Here is a 16,784-nt window from a genome sequence, read left to right as displayed (position 1 = left end):
CCACCAGGTGATGGGTTGTTATGGATGGTTTTTTTTTTTTAATTTTGGAGGAAGAGAATGGTATCTCATGAAAAGAACTGAATATTAAAGAAGAGAAGGAGTATGATTTATGACTTAGGGGAAGCAGCAATAGTATCCATACTGATGGATCTTAAAAAATATTGAGGGGCAGCTAGGTGGTACTGTGGATGGAGCACTGGCCCTGAAGTCAGGAGAAACTGAGTTCAAATCTGACCTCAGACACTTAATACTTATTTAGCTGTGTGACCTTGGGCAAGTCACTTGACCCCATTGCCTTGCAAAAACCAAAGGGGAAAAAAAGAAAATATGAGAATGTTTTGGTTAATAATTGCAAAAATAACCTCCTTAGACTGGTATATTTCAGAGCACATTCAGTCCATCCTGTCCATACATCCATCTATCCATCCAACCATCTGTTCATCTAAACATTCATTTAAGAAATATACCAATGGTCTACTATGTCCAAGGTTCTGTGTTTGGGCACTATCAGGAAAATATAGAAATGAATAAGATATATTTTCTACCCTCAAAGAACTTATAGTCTAGAAAAGAAAATCAAACATGAAAGATCAATCTCTATTGCACAAGGCAAAATAAGAGAGTTCATAAAGGAAGTACAGAGTAACAAAGAAGTTCACCTCCTCTCAGGTTGGAGAGGGAATCAGGGAAGGCTTCATAGAGGAAGTAGCATTTGAATTGGACTTGAAGCATGGGTAGGACTCTAATATGCAGTGGTGTACCAGGAGAACTTTTTAGATAGAGGAAGCTCTGTGAGCAAATGTGCAGAGGCTGGAAAGTAAGGAATATGTCAGATGACTCTATATCAGTTGATGATGTGATGTGGAAGTTGTCTTCAACTTAGCTTTTTAGGCAATGTGATCTTGAGCTGCATTAAAAAAGAAAAAACATCCAGGACAAGGAAGACTGCCACTGTGGCACTTGGTTGACAAATCTGTATAGGAAATTAGGGTGAAATAAACCTGGAAAGGTAGAGAGGAAAACTTTTCATATAGGCTGGAGAACTTTTATCTGGTAGGTAATAGGGAGACATCAAAAGTGTTAGAGGAGTGGCAGGATCAGTCTTGTGCATTAAGTAGATTATTTGGACAACAGGGAAAGGATGGGTGGTAGAGGAGAGAAACTAGAAGAATGGGGATGAGTTAGAAAATTATTCAAGTAGGCCTGAAGAGAGGTACTGAGGATTTCAAGCAGGCTGGTGACAGTCGGATTGGGGAGAAGGGGACAGAAGGGAGAGATTTTGTGGAGGTAGAATGGGCAAGACTTGGTGACTGATTGGATGTGAAGGACAAGGTAGATTGAGGAGCCATGGTGGCCCTCAAGGTTTTGGGAGAGTGGTAGAATGTTCACAGAAATAAGAACTTAGAGGAGAAACTGTTTTGTAGGGCATGGTGTGGACCTCAGTGGAAATATAGGGTTTGTCTTTGAATGATGCATGTGAGAACACCTTGGAAAGCATAAAACAATTCAAAGGATCATACATTTAGGACTGGAAGGAAGCTTAGAAGACTTGTAGTCCAATGTCCTAACTTTCCAGATGAGAAAACCTAAAGTCAGAGAAGGAAAAATATTATGCTTGGGGTCACACAGGTAGTGTCGGAATCAGGATTTATACCAAGGTCTTCCTAGCACCAAGTCTAGCTTTCTATCAACTATGCCATAAAACTTACAGGGAAAGCCACTCCTATTTTTAGACTCTTCTTCATTCAATCCAATCAATCCAATCAATTGGTCCAATCCAATCCAATCCAATTGATCCAGTGCCTACTAGGTGCAAGGCTATATAAAGATTAAATGAAAGCTATGCCTACTCAAATGGAACTTATACTCCACTGAAACTACCTCTCTGAAAAATACAGGATGTTCTCAGGCCACTGGCTAATTGTCCCCTGGGATGTCTTCCACTAATGTCTAATGGTCCCTTGGTATCTATCCCCAAACACTGTTCTACCTCTGCTGACTCTCTTTCTTTAAGCTCTTTCAGATTATACTTGACTGGGTTCTTCTCTCTAGATGATCTTGTGGAGACAACTCCTTGTTCATGGAACTCGCCTCGGGTCTGTGAATGCCAGGAAGGGATGTTCTGTGTCACAGAAGTCAGGTACACCTGTGCCCGCTGTCAGGAACACACCCCGTGCAATTCGGGAACCAGAGTCAAAAACCAAGGTAGGGAATCTCCACCCCATTATCTCCTTCCCTGAAGCCTTCCTACTTCTCTCCACCCTAGAGCCTCAAGATCTCCCCAGTACCCTTGGAGTGAATGACCTCAAGCAAGCTCATAAGCCTGCATAGGCAATTACTTGAGTATCGTTACCTTCTTGTACAATTGAGTTGGATGACGCATAGGAAAACCCCCTCAAAATAGGATTTGAAGGGTGGGATGTCTGCATTTTTTTCTTTGAGAATGTTGGTTTGGTTCAACTTGCCAAGAATCACAGATTTAGAGCTGAAGACACTCTCTTGGGTCATCTAGTTGAATCCTCTCATTTTTCATAGGAGAAAACTGAGGCTCAGAGAGTAATGGGACTTGTCAACATCACACAATTTCAAATATGACAAAAACAAACATTTGAACCAAATCTTTGGGAAAAAAGAGGAGGAAGAAGGTAGGGATCATATTTCTGATTTCATCTATGTAGAGAACACCCATTGAAGAAATGTCCTTTTACCAATGTTGAATGGCAACTCTTGTAATCTATAGCCTTAGAGAGCTCCCTAGGTCCATAAGAGCTTTAGAACTTTGCCCAGGGTCACACAAGTGGATCTTGAATTCAGTTCTTCCTGATTTTTAGACTAGTTCTCTAATCACTACACCATGCTGCCTCTTTAATCAATCAATTCATCAATCAAATCGATAAGTATTTATTACCTATGTATTATCGCTTGTTAGAATGTAAGACCTAAGATTCTAAAGGGTATTACATACTAACAAGAGAGACAATATGTACAGTACATTTAGAGAAATAATAATGATACAAAGCTACATACTGTAATAATATACACATAATATATTATCTTTATACGGCTCTTTAAAGTTTACAGAGTGTTATATATGTTAACTCACTTGAACCTTACCTTTTTGTGAGAAAGATACATCACTCCTATTTTATAAGGAAACTGAGACTAAATGAAGATAATCATCTTGCCACATTATCATAGCTAATGTCTGAGATAGATCTGAATTTGCCTTTCTAACTCCCAGTCTAGTGTTTGATTCATTGCATCACTGGACTGCCCAAGAGTCAATAGCTATAAAAGACATGCAAAAGAGATAAGGCAATGCTTTAGCAGCTGATGGACAGGGGGAAGGTCTCCTGAAGGGAGATGACTCCTAGTTCATGGAACTCGCCTCGGGTCTGTGAATGCCAGGAAGGGATGTTGGAGCTGAGGCTTGAAGGAAGCCAAGCATTCTAAGAGGCAGAAATGAAGAGCAAGATTATTCTAGACATTAAGGACAGGAAGTACAAAGTCATGGAGTCAGAAAAAATATGGTGGTCACTGGACCACAGCATGCGTCTAAGGAAATAGTATGTAAGGAGATTGGAAAGGTAGAAAGGGGACAGATTATGAGAAGTTTTAAGCACTAAAACAGGATTTTATATTTGCTTCAGGGATAATAGGGGTGCTCTGAAATTTATTGAGTGAGGAGTGGGATATGGTTAGACCTATACATTAGAAAAATCACTTAGACAGCTGTGTTGAGCATAGATTAGGAAAAGGAGGGGAGGGGTTGAGGTGGGTAGATCAAGAGGCATTTCGGTAGTCTAGATAAAAGGTGATTAAAACTTCAATCAAGGTCATGTTTGTATAAGAGAAATGACAAGATTTGACAACTGATTGGATAGGGGAAAGAGAAACAAAGACAGAGAAACAAAGACAGACAGAAAGACAGAGAGACATCAAGGATGATACTGATGTTATGACCTTTGGTAGAAGGATGATGGTGCCCTCAATAGTACTGAGGAAATATGGAAGAGGGGAAGGTTTGGGAGAGAAATGATAGGTTATTTTAGAGATACTGAGTTTGAAACAGCTCTGGGACATGAAGTTTGGTTGGAATGGCTCCTAGGCAAGTTTGGATATGGGACCAGAGCTCAGAAAACTTGCTGCTTGATTTTAGATTTCAGTTTCCTTGTCTCTTAAAATGAGAGATTTGGATAAGGTGACTTTCTATAGTCCTTTAGATCGCTAAGTCCTAAATCTGTGAAATTATGGAAATGTAAATTGCTATTCATATGAGAAACTGGGAAAAGAATGCTAATATGTAGGGGCATGAGGGAAGACTACCTGTAGGAGACGGTACTTGAGCTGAGTTTTGAAGGAAGTATTTCCTTTTATTACTATCTATAACATATATAACTGTCTATAACATACAGTTACTATATATAATATGTTACTATATTATTGCTATAAGTATGTGGGGTAAGGTACAGTGGGAAAATTGTTAGAACAGACCTTATTCTAACCAGAGGTTCTAGGAACCAGCAGAGTGAAAGTATTTTGAGGACAGGGACTGCTTTTGTCTGTATTTCTCCAATGCCTGAGACAGTACCTGGGTCAGCAAATATGTGCCAGCAGCAATCCATTGAATGAAAAGTAGGCCACAAATGTGAAGGTTAGGTACTCCAGAAACCTGGAAAACACAAGATAACTGCTAAGACAATCATCCTAAAATGTGGTTTATGCTAGTTTCTTGACTGGAAAAAAAGACAAAAGGAAGACAACTTGACCAAGGATTTGGGCACCATATTAGAGTATGAGCTTCTTGTTTCCTTCCTCAACTTGCTGAATAAGTCTTTGATAGAGTTCTTTCATTCTTAGGGACAAGATGAAGAGCTGTCCCTTAAACAATGGCTCAGAACTTCATGAATGATGATATCAAAGTAGAAGGAGGTCTCCAAAGGGACCACTCCAAAGAGCCAAGAGTGAGCTTGGACTGTTTACCGTTTTCATTCATGTTAAGCACACAGCCATGGAGAGAATACTGGCCTAAGTATTAGGAAAAGTTGGTTCCATCTCTGATCCATTCTGGCTCTGTGACTCTGGGAAAATTGCTTAACTACTCAGTGCCCTGAGATCTCTCTCTCTCTCTCTCTCTCTCTCTCTCTCTCTCTCTCTCTCTCTCCCCACACACACACACACACACACACACACACACACACACACACACACACACACACACTATCTGTTTTCCAATTATATTCTATAGTAGGTTCTATCATTTTTTGGTTAGGTTTTGAATTTTACACTTTTACCCCACCCTCCCTTCACCCTGATCAAAACTTAATGCATTGATCACAAATATAAATCTCCTCTGCCCCCGCCAAAAATGACTAGATAACATGCTTATCAGATTTGCAGATGCCAGAGATCTGGGAAAAACACTGAGAGGTTAACATAGTAAATGACAGATCCAAAATGCATCTTGACAGGTTAAACTTCAGATCTAACTAATAAAATAAAATTTGATAGGCAGAAATGAAAATTCCATTATATGGGTTCAAAAAAGAAATTTCTAGGTATAGGATCAGTTGAGGCATACCTACAAAACTGATGTTAATTAAACACGATTTGAGTTTTCTTGGCTTGTAAGCTCCATATGGATCTACCAAGTGATATGACAACTGAGAATGTTAATGTAATCTTAAGGTGCCTTAAGAGAAGTATGTAAGATAAATAATGGACTTTGTAGTTCTGCTGTTCTCTGCTGAGGTCTGACATCATATTTTTTTTTTTTTTAGTTCTTGCAAGGAAAGGGGGTTAAGTGGCTTGCCCAAGGCCACACAAGCTAAGTAATTATTAAGTGTCTGAGACCGGATTTGAACCCAGGTACTCCTGACTCCAGGGCTGGTGCTTTATCCACTACGCCACCTAGCCACCCCTTGACATCATATTTTAAAGAGGATATGTATATAAGCTCTAGAAGATTCAGAGCAGAACAATCAGAATAGTAAATTATCTTGAATTCAACCATGTAAGAATTGGTTGAAAGACTGGAGAAGACTCAGGGCAGAGTGCTCAGGACACATATTAGGCATTTAATAAATGCTTCCTTCCCTCTTCCCTTATTTCCTTCATCCTTTCCTCCCCCCTTTCTTCCTTCTTTCCTTCCATCCTTCTTTGCTTCTTTCCTTCCTTCTTTCCTTCTTTCCTCCTTCCTTTTTTCCTTCTCCTTTCCTCCCTCCCTCCCTTCTTTTCTTCCTTCATCCATTCCCTTTTTTCTCTCTTCTGTATTTCTTTCTTCCCTCCCTTCATTTCTTCCTCTTTCCCTCCCTCCCTCCTCCCTCCCTCCCTTCCCTCCCATTTCCCTCTTTTCCCTCTTTCTTCCTTTTATTCCTTCCTCTCTTCCTTCCTTCCTTCCTTCCTTCCTTCCTTCCTTCCTTCCTTCCTTCCTTCCTTCCTGTATTTGTAAGGTGCTTAATCCAGGGCCTAAAATGCAGTAGTAACTGTATAAATGTTTATTCCCTTCCCTTCTTCTGTCTCTGCACAGAATGGAAGAAGATGCATTCCTTTTCTCAACTTTTCTCCAGGGTCAAAATTCTTAATTATTATAATTACATGATGTTCCATTTTGGTTTGTTGTTCTTTCCTTTTATATGGTTATAAGCATATTATTCTCCTACATCAGTTGTACAATTTTTCCCCTGCATGAAATGAAGAAAAAACATTTATTAAGCTCTTAAAACATATCAATTACTGTGCTGAGTGCCAGAAACTCAAAAACAAAAGCAAATCCAGTTCCTGCCCTCTAGGAGATTACATTCTCATAAAGATCATGTTTGTCCTTGGTTCTCGAAGAAGACCATGACATCAGGGAGGTGATGCCATGACAAGCACATGAATTGGATTTGAGTGAGGGAATGCTGTGATAAGGCACCAGCCATACTTTCTCCTCTAGAGCCATCTGGGTCCAGTGGCCAGATATGAATCAGGATGACTGGAGATGACCCTGGATATGACACAATCAGTATTAAGTGACTTGTCCAAGATCACACAGATAGTAAATTTCTGCGGTTGGATTTGAGTTCAAGTCCTCTTGATTTCAGGTCTGGTGCTCTACCCATTGCAACATCTAGCTGCCCCATGAAGAAAGACACCTATAGGCGAATGGTTCAGAAGGAAGTATGATTTGGCCTGGGGATTCACAGGGAGAATGAGTCGAATAATAAGGCAGCCCACTGAATTCTTCATATTCATTCTATCTTGTGGGCAATAATGTTCTATTTTGTTTATGTTCATTCCTCCATCAACTGGCAGTCCATCCTATTAGGAAGTCTTTGGCACAGCTCCTACCTACTATTCCAATTCTGACCATCAAAGACAGGCAGAAGTTGAGTCCCTTTCTCATGTGAAAATTCTTGAAGACAATTATCCTGTTAAACACTTTTGATGTTCAGGCATTGTGATAAAGGTCTGGGAATACTAATAACAAGTAAAAAGAAATTGACTTCTGCCCTCAGGGAGCCTCACATCCTAATGGTGGAAGACAACACATAAAAAAAAAAGAGAACTGAAAAACATTGGGTAGGAGGCATGATTATGAAGACCAGAGAAAGTCAGGAAAAAGGACCTGAAGTCAAGAGGGAAAGCTGAGGCCTCTTCACAAAATGGATGTTTCACCTATTTGAAAAGGCAGAACATATCATACCAAGGAATATTCCAGGGTCACCAAGTTATTGTCATACGAGGGTGTTGAAGGATGAGGAGGTCAAAATGTTGAGGGAAACTCCAAGGTGACACATGGTGCAATTTTGAGCTCCAGAAACAGGACCAAAAGAATTTCAAATTTTATATATGTGATCTCATCTGATTCTCGTAACTGTTTTATGAGATATAGGTGTTCCTAACTAAATTCAACATTACAAGTGTGATAAAGATTATTTGGAGATCCAGTGATTAGTCACTGCTGCCTGTCAGCAGTTCAATATACAGAGATAGTTACAGATTTTATTTAGGCTTAGAGTGCAGGCTCATCTGAATGAAAAACCAGAGAGCTCAAAAACGTTAAATTTTAGCAACTTATATAGAATGTGAATACATAGACAACCTATAAAAGTGGAATTTTACAGAAAATAAGAGGGAAAGATAAGGGTTTCAGAATGGAAGGGGGGGAAATTTACAGATATCTGAAAGCTGGTCAGATTTGTGGTTTCTTTCCCAGTCTTGATTTTGTAGATGGTTGTGACCTTTCTTGACTTCCAAGAACTGGTCTGGAAGCTCGAAGTAGATGTCACCTATCTTATCATGAGAAGCCTGAGTCTTTTTTTCCATTAAAGATTTTATTTATTTTGAGTTTTACAATTTTTCCTGAAATCTTATTTCTCTCCCCCTACCCCCCATGGAAGGCAATTTGCCAATCTTTACATTGTTTCCATGTTATGCATTGATCCAAATTGAGTGTGATGAAAGAGAAATCATATCCTTAAGGAAGACACATAAAGTATAAGAGATTACAAGATTAGACAATAAGATATCAGGCTTTTTTTCTAAATTAAAGGAAATAGTCCTTGGACTTTGTTCAAACTCCACAGTTCTTTCTCTGGATACAGATGGTATTCTCCATTGCAGACAGCCCCAAATTGTCTCTGATTGTTGCACTGATGAAATGAGTGAGTCCATCAAGGTTGATCATCACCCCCCATATTGCTGTTAGGGTGTACAATGTTCTGGTTCTGCTCATCTCACTCAGCATCAGTTCATGCAGATCCCTCCAGGGAGAAGCCTGAGTCTTTCCCATCATAGTCTTTCTCTTACCACAGTGACATCAAGAGGTCTGAGTCAGAAATTCTCTTGCCACAATAGATTTAAACTTCAAAGGAATATCCTAGGTAATCTAGTTTAACACTTGTTTTCAGGGATGGACCAGTGTCACAGAACAGTGACTTAGCCTTGATCCTTGACTTTTTGCCCCTGATTTCATGGAGCTTATCTTCCAGCAATCTTTAAAAAGAGGCAGCCTGGTATATTCTGGGAAAGAGCATTGAGTTTGGAATCAGAGGACCTGGGTTCAAATCCTAGTCCTCTCATCTGCTACCTGTGTGACCTTAGGCAAGCCAACTTCTCATCTGTAAAATGAGAGAGGGTTAGATTAGGTGACTTCTTTGATCCTTTCTATGTCTACATCTACAACCCTATGGCCAACAAAGATCATTCTGGATCTTAGATCTAATTTTGTGATCTGATAAATCTGTAATATTTCCAGATTCACATTCAAAAGAAAATACTATGCAAAGTCTGAGGGGCAAGGCCATTATCAATTCAGTGAAGGTTTCATTGACCAGTGATCAGATGATGATATTAGACTAGATGACCTCTACGGTCCTTTCTAGCTCTGCACCTTAAATGATACCCCAATCTTTCCACTGAGTTAATTTTGCTGGTCTGATTAGTTGTGCCATCCTGGATAGCCACAAGATGGCACTCAAACCCATTCACTGTTCTTTAATTTTTACCTCCCCTTAAGAATTCTGTTCTTTAAGCTAATAAAATTTCAGTTATAAGGGAAATCAACTAAATCAGTTAGATCAATTAGAGATTAGCCAATTCAATACTCTTATTTAGAACTAAGAAAACTGGGACTGAAAGAAGATTTGCCCAAGATAATGAAGTGGTAATCAAGTGGACCCCCAACATCTTGGTATGGCAGGGACAATGCTGGAGACACAAAGATAAAATTGAAACCACCCCTGACTTCAAGAAGCTTATATTCTAATGGGATTATACAAGCTTCATAAGAATATATACAAGATTTGAACCCAGTCTTTTTGACTAAATCTAGTGGTCTTTGTGCTGTGATGATCTGGGAGGAGGCCAATGTTACTGGATCGTAGAGTTTGTTCTAGGAAGGAAGGGGAAAGATGGTGGAAAGAGTAAGTTATGAAGTTTTTACAAGCCAAACAGAGGATTTAAAAAAAAATGATCCTGGAAGCAAGGGGTCACTGAAGTTTATTGAAGAGGAGAGTGAAATAGTCAGACCTGTGCTTTGAAATAACCATATGGAGACCAGACTTGTGTGGGGAGAAACTTGAGGCAGACAGACCCATTAGCAGGTTATTGCCATAGTCTAGGTATGAGGACTTGGGTCTACACCAGGGCAGGGGTAGTATCAGAGAAGAGAAGGGACCATTGGATCCCAGGAAAGTGAGGAGATAGAATAAGCAAGAAAAGACTCCAGGGTAGAGCCATGGGGAATACCTCTGATTAAAGGCACAGCCTGGATAAGACTTTCATAGTAAAAACTGACATTTCTGTAATTCTTGAAGGTTTAAGTAAGCTTTACAAAGAATATCTCAGTTGAGCCTCAGGATAGCACTGGGATTTTTGTATTATAATGGATCAGGAAATTCAAGTTCCAGGGTTGAGACCTCCTCCTGCTCATGTGACTGATAAGTGTACAAGAAAGACAAACATGCTTCTTCCTGTCTTAAAGTCCAATCTTCTGTCTAGAATGCCAGGCTGATTCAGGGAGTTCAGAGTTGCCTAGCCCATCTACCTAACTCCCCTAGATGACTTCCAGCTATCCTCTTAGTTGATCAAATGAGATCATATTTGTAAACTTCTTCAAACCTATAAGAAATGCTGATTCCGTTCTTTCCCCCATGAAGACAGAATGAAAAAGTGGAAGGTAGTAGCTCTGGAGTAGGGAACTTAGATACAAATCCCACCTTTACTAAGTGACCTTGGTCAAGTTACTTGACCTCCTTGGGCATCAGTTTCCTCCACTATAAAATGAGGTTAGACAAAATAGTCTCATGATCCGAGTGAGCTCATCAAAGGGCCACGGGTTAGAAAACAGGAATTCTGGGTCCTGGTTTGCATTTTACCACTGACTAGCTATTGGAACTTAGAAAAGATACTTTTACAGACAGGAAGAAAGAAAAGATTTAGGATCAGGACTCCTTCATCCACAAAATAATAAGGATTAAATCAGATGGCCTTAGACTCCTTTTGACTCTCCATGTAGGATCATAGGATCTCACTCTCATACAGTCTGAATCCAGGTGCTTTGTTTATGCACTTACCATAGTGCTTAGAATATAGTAGGAACTTAATAAATGTTTGTTGACTGACTGAATATGACTTAATAAAGACAATAAAGAGAGCAAAATCATTCTTTGTTTATTATGTGTCAGGAAATATAAGTGACAAGGGGACCAAAAAAAGTTGGGGAAAAAAACAGTGTCTGCTTTTGAGTTTACATTCTAAAGGAAGAGTTACCAATAAACTATGATTTATTGAGTATGTCTCTTCCCTTCTTTGCATCTTCATTTCCTCATCTGGAGATCAAGACACTAGATTACCTTCCAATTCTGATATCCTATGATTCTGTGAAGGGCTAGAAAAGCAATTTGATTCATCTGATCTTTAGTGTTAAGTAGCTCATCTATCTGTTCTTTGGGATAGAAATTTCTAAGTCAGACAATATGTATTTTGAAGCATCTCTTTCTGAGTTCCCCAGAATCTAAAGAACAGCTCCACCTACTCTTTCCAAAAATACTAGGACTGCTCATGGTAATGCTGATGCAGGGAATTGCTTCCATCCACAGGCACCTCAAAGAAGGACACTGTCTGTGAAAACTGCCCCCCTGGGACCTTTTCCAACCACAACTTTGGCACCAAGGATTGCCGGCCTCATACCAGGTAACCCCAGGACTCCCCTGGGAAGTCTTAGGATAAGCTGGGAGGAGCTTTCTGAGGGCAGGAGAATGGACCAGATCACCTCTGGGAGTTGAAGCTCTGTGATCCTATGATTTAATTAGAGAGAAGACAAAATAGAATCAGATGCTAAACTGATTGGTCCAGACACAGATCCATAGGAATTTAAGGAAGAGAATGAAGTAGATTGGAATACATGCCAGTAATAGAGAAGGTTTCCTGGAGGAGGGGATTTTTTGAAGGCTCACTCAAGTGGATGGAATTCTTTTCTTGATAACCCAAAACCAGTGGTACGTTCCAAATGCTTCCAGGCCACCAAGCACTGGGAGCTTGCTGTCTTCTTCTATGGAATATTGTCCTTTTGCCAGGAGGGACCTTCAGATTGGGTGAGGGCATGATCAGTCCTTGACTTTACCATTTGGCATACAGGGTGAACTCAAAAAAGGACAATTTTTTGGTTGGTAGGTCATAGTAGACCACTGGGGATGGGAAATCCTCTCTGGACTGGCAGTCTGTCTCTAATCTATGGCTTGTCTCACTACTTATATGACCTTGGGCAATCATTTAACTTCTCTGGGCCTCAATTCCCTCACCTGTAAAATGAGGAGGTTGGACTTAATGGCCTTTGAAGTCCCTTTTAGCTAGGAGTCTAGACTCTAGAGGTTCAACCCATTTGCTTTTCCCCTTCATGGGAAAAGGTTGATGAGGCATGGAGTCCTCCTATAATATCTCTGGGCACCAAACTTCATTGTCTTTAGTAGAAAGGTACCTGAATTCTCTTTTTTCCTCATCTAGAGAATGAAGTGGATATTTAGTCAGTCTCTTATCTCCCTGCCTAGCTGCCCCAAGGGGATCATACAGAAGGGGAATGCCACCCATGACAATGTTTGCTTTGACCTGGATCCCAGCAGTTCTACTACCACAGCTGACCCCTTCAACTGGAGTTCAACCAATGATCCTGGGACTTTCTCACCATCTTTCACAGGAAGACCCAATCCAGGTAATTCTTTGTGAAGGTTCTGTTTCTGATGGAGACCTCCATACTCCAAAGACAAAAGGAAATTCTGGGAGAGAGATCATTTCTCATTTACTAACAGGGAAACCTGAGGTCAAGAGGTAAGGTAGCACAATGGGGAGAGTACCAGGTCTGGGATAAGAGAATCTGAGCTTAAATCTCACTTCTGGTGCTTAGGTGACTTGGGACAAGTAAAAGACACTCCCATGGGGCCTAAAATTTGAAACAAACAGTATATTACATTAAGTTTTATTCATCATAAAATTCATTCAGCTCCTCATCACTGTCAAAACTCCCATCCATTAGTTTATCCTCTTCTGTGTTGGATGATGAATCCCTGTCTAGGGAGAGGCTCTGACTGCTCTCCAACCTGTGCTCTGGTCTGTGGTTGATGACCTGGGCAAGTCTGGTGCATGGACACATGCATAATCTGTTCTGTTTCATGAATCTGAAGCACCCATTATGTCCTCCTTTGAAAGTAGTCACTTCTTTTTCATCAGCAATTCTTCTGGTCTCATGCTGAACCATCTTTGTGGACACAGGAATTCCAATTGCCCTTTGCTCTTCAATCCATCTCTTCAATTCCCCCCTCGAAATTGAGCCATTTGGCTGCCTTGCCTCTCACCGCCTTCTTCTGTGCAGCCTTTTCAGTAGACTTTCTTCTTCCAGTAGCCCATCTCCAACTCTTTTCTCAGAGGAGGAACAAACAGATGTTGGGCAGAATGATTTCCATTCACTTTTGCAAACTGGATCACTTCAAACTTGAATTCAACACTGTATGAAAATCTTTTCTAAACCATTTCTGGGCACAACATGACAAAAGGTAACCTAATATACTGGTAACAAATGTGAAACAATGAGTGCAAATACAACAAGGAAGTAAAAAAATCTACACCCAACTGTAGAAGACACTCTCAGTTTTTAGACCCCAAATTTTCTGGAAAAAGAGTGACTTATACATGGGGAAATGTGGTACTCAGATTTTTGTAATCAAAACATTCCTAACCCTTCCTTATTTGCTCCCTCTCTTCCTTCTTTCCTTCCTTTGTTTCTAACTTCCTTTCTTCCTAGGAAGACCATTGTGATCAGTACATTTCTAACCCTGTACCTCCTCTCTCTCTCTCTCTCTCTCTCTTCCTCTCCATTCTTCTTTTCCTCCCTCCTTCTTCTCCTGCCTTCTTCCATTCTTTTTTCTTTCTTTAAAATAATTTCTCTATATCATATGTTTTATGTCTCTTTGATTTCCTAGTGTCTTTCTAATTTTTCTACAATTCCTTGTGCTAAAAAAAAAAAAAGAAAGGGGGAAAGAAAACATCAACAAGTATGAAGGGCATATCAACTGGCATAACCTTATATGCAATCTTCCTCAACAACAGTCCCCCCACCTCTGCAGAAAAGGAAGGAATTCCAGTTCTGACATTTCATGGACTATATTAAGGGATACAACATAGTATCATGGAAAAGGCCTAGACTTAGAATTTGATCTATCATTGAATCCTGGTTCTAGATGAACTTGGGAGTCAGTTCTACTTCTCTGGGTCTCAACTTCCTGGTCTATAAAACAAAGGAGTTGGTCTAGATCAGAGCTTCTTAATTTGGGAGCCCATAGAACCCCCTCAAAGGGTCTTTGGTTAAATTTCAGGGAGTCTGTGAACTTAGGAAAAAATTAAATCTCTCTTTCTTTTTTTTGTAGATCAAAGCAAATTATTTTCACTTTTTAATATTTATTTAATGTTTTTTAAAGAAAGTTTATTTTGAGTTTTACAATTTCCCCTTCTTGCTTCCCCCCCACACAGAAGGCAGTCTGTTAGTGTTTACATTGGTTCCATGTTATACATTGATCTCAGTTGAATGTGATGACAGAGAAATCATATCCTTAAAGAAGAAAAATAAAGTATAAGAGAGAGCAAAATTACATAATAATACAATGCTTTTTTTTTCTAATTTGATGGTAATAGTCTTTGATCTTTGTTCAAACTCCATAATTCTTTCTCTAGATACAGATGGTATTCTCCATTGCAGATAGCTCATAATTGTTCCTGCTTGTTGCACTGAAGGGATGAGCAAGTCCATCAAGGCTGATCATCACTCCCATGTTACTATTAGGGTGTACAATGTCTTTTCTGGTTCTGCTCATTTCACTCACCATCAGTTCGTGCAAATCTTTCCAGGCTTCCCAAATTCCCATCCCTCCTGGTTTCTAATAGACCAATAGTGTTTCATGACATACATATACCACAGTTTGTTAAGCCATTCCCCAATTGACATTTACTTAATTTCCAATTTTTTGCCACCACAAACAGGGCTGCTATAAATTAAATCTCTCTTTCAATATGATTTGTTTCTTTGCATGATTTTGTGAATTATAGTTTATTCATTTAAAAACATTATTCTGAGAAGGGATCCATAGGTTTTACCAGAGGGGCCATGACAACATCACAAAGGTTAAGAACACTGGACCAGATAATTTCTATGGATTCCTGGCTCCAAGATCTATGTACCTCTAGGAATCGTGGGACAGAAAAGCTCAATATTTATAATGTACTGTTGTTTGACTCATGAATGTGTATGACCATTCTGGAATACAATTTGGAATTATGCCTAAAATAATGATGATGTTTGTCCGTCATTCTTGAAGAAGACCATGACATCAAGAAGGTGATGTCATGACAAGCAAGTGAATTGAATTTGAGTGAGGGGGGGTTGTCCTAAAAAAAATCAGACTAGAAACTATAAAATTCAGAATTAAGCAAGAAAAAAGAGATGTGTATATGCATTGACTCCTTAAAGTATTGGTCCCCTGAAGTTCTATTTGAAGTAAACAACTTCAAATTTCAAGTAAATTATCTGTTTTCTTTTAGAGTTTTTCTTTTTTTTTCTTTTAGTTTTTTAGTTTTTTGCAAGGCAATAGAGTTAAGTGATTTGCCCAAGATCACATAGCTAGGTAATTATTATGTGTCTGAGGCCTCATTTGAACTCAGGTCCTCTTGACTCCAGAGTTGGTGCTACATCCACTGCGCCAACTAGCTGCCCCTGGGTTTTTATTTCTTAAATACATAAGATATACAATCCATAACCTTTTAGAGAGAGCCACACTTTCTTCTCCAGAGCCATCTGGGTCCAGTGGCCAGATATGAAACAGGATGACTGGAGACGACCCTGGATATGAGGTTGTCAGGGTTAAGTATCTTGCCCAGAGTCACACAGTAAGTGTCATGTATCTGAGGTCACATTTGAACTCAGATCTCCTGAGTCCAAGGCCAGTGCTCTATCCACTGCATCAATTAGCTGCCCTACACATAAAAAGTTACTAAACAGTGAATATCCTTTGATCCAATGACCACTGTTATGCCTATGCAAAAAACAAAAGATCAAAGAAAGACAAAAAGATTCTAGCTGTACAAATATATTTATAACAGCTCTTCTTATGGTGGCAAAAACAAACAAAACAAACTGGAAATTAAGGGGATGTCCATCAACTGAGGAATGGATGAATAAATTGTGGTATATGAACATGATGGAGAACTCTATTGGAGGAAACAAGAAAATAGATGACTTCAAATATATCAGCAAAGACACATAAACTGGTACAGAATATAGAAAGTGGGATCAGGAGAACAATTTATACTATGTATAAATGTTATCAAAATGAGCACTTTTGAAGACATAAATTGCTGAAGAATGAAATAGTCAGAGCCACTAGAACAATGTATATGGTAACTGGCATCATAAAGACAAACAATTCTAAAGCTTTAAGAACTACACAGTGATGCATTAAGAAAGCAGGATGAAGCAAGATTGGGGGAAAATTGTAAAACTCAAATAATATCTTTAATAAAAATTTAAAAAAAAATTTAAAAAAGCAGGATGAGGGGCAGCTAGGTGGCACAGTGGATAGAGCACTGGCCCTGGAGTCAGGAATACCTGAGTTCAAATCAGGCCTCAGACACTTAATGATTACCTAGCTGTGTGGCCTTGAGTAAGCCATGTGGCCTTGGGTAAGCCACTTAATCCCACTGCCTTGCAAAAACCTTAAAAAAAAAGCAGGATGGCTCTCTACCTTCTGAGAGATAGG

At 39.5% G+C, this 16,784-nt stretch overlaps 1 protein-coding gene across 1 annotated transcript in view; it reads left to right on the top strand.

The window, feature by feature from the left end:
* TNFRSF8 (TNF receptor superfamily member 8) overlaps positions 1–16,784 on the top strand; it is an 86,190-nt gene that overhangs the window by 36,488 nt on the left and 32,918 nt on the right. The window contains exons 5-7 of the mRNA XM_074216917.1: positions 2,053–2,205; positions 11,586–11,679; positions 12,534–12,694. Coding sequence (XP_074073018.1) covers positions 2,053–2,205; positions 11,586–11,679; positions 12,534–12,694 — 408 coding nt within the window. The remainder of the gene's footprint in view (positions 1–2,052; positions 2,206–11,585; positions 11,680–12,533; positions 12,695–16,784) is intronic.

This window comes from Macrotis lagotis, chromosome 1, assembly GCF_037893015.1.
Source record: "Macrotis lagotis isolate mMagLag1 chromosome 1, bilby.v1.9.chrom.fasta, whole genome shotgun sequence".
NCBI classification, from domain to species: Eukaryota; Metazoa; Chordata; class Mammalia; order Peramelemorphia; family Peramelidae; genus Macrotis; species Macrotis lagotis.
Note: the sequence above shows the minus strand (reverse complement) of the source record. Positions and strands in the feature narration are given on the sequence as shown.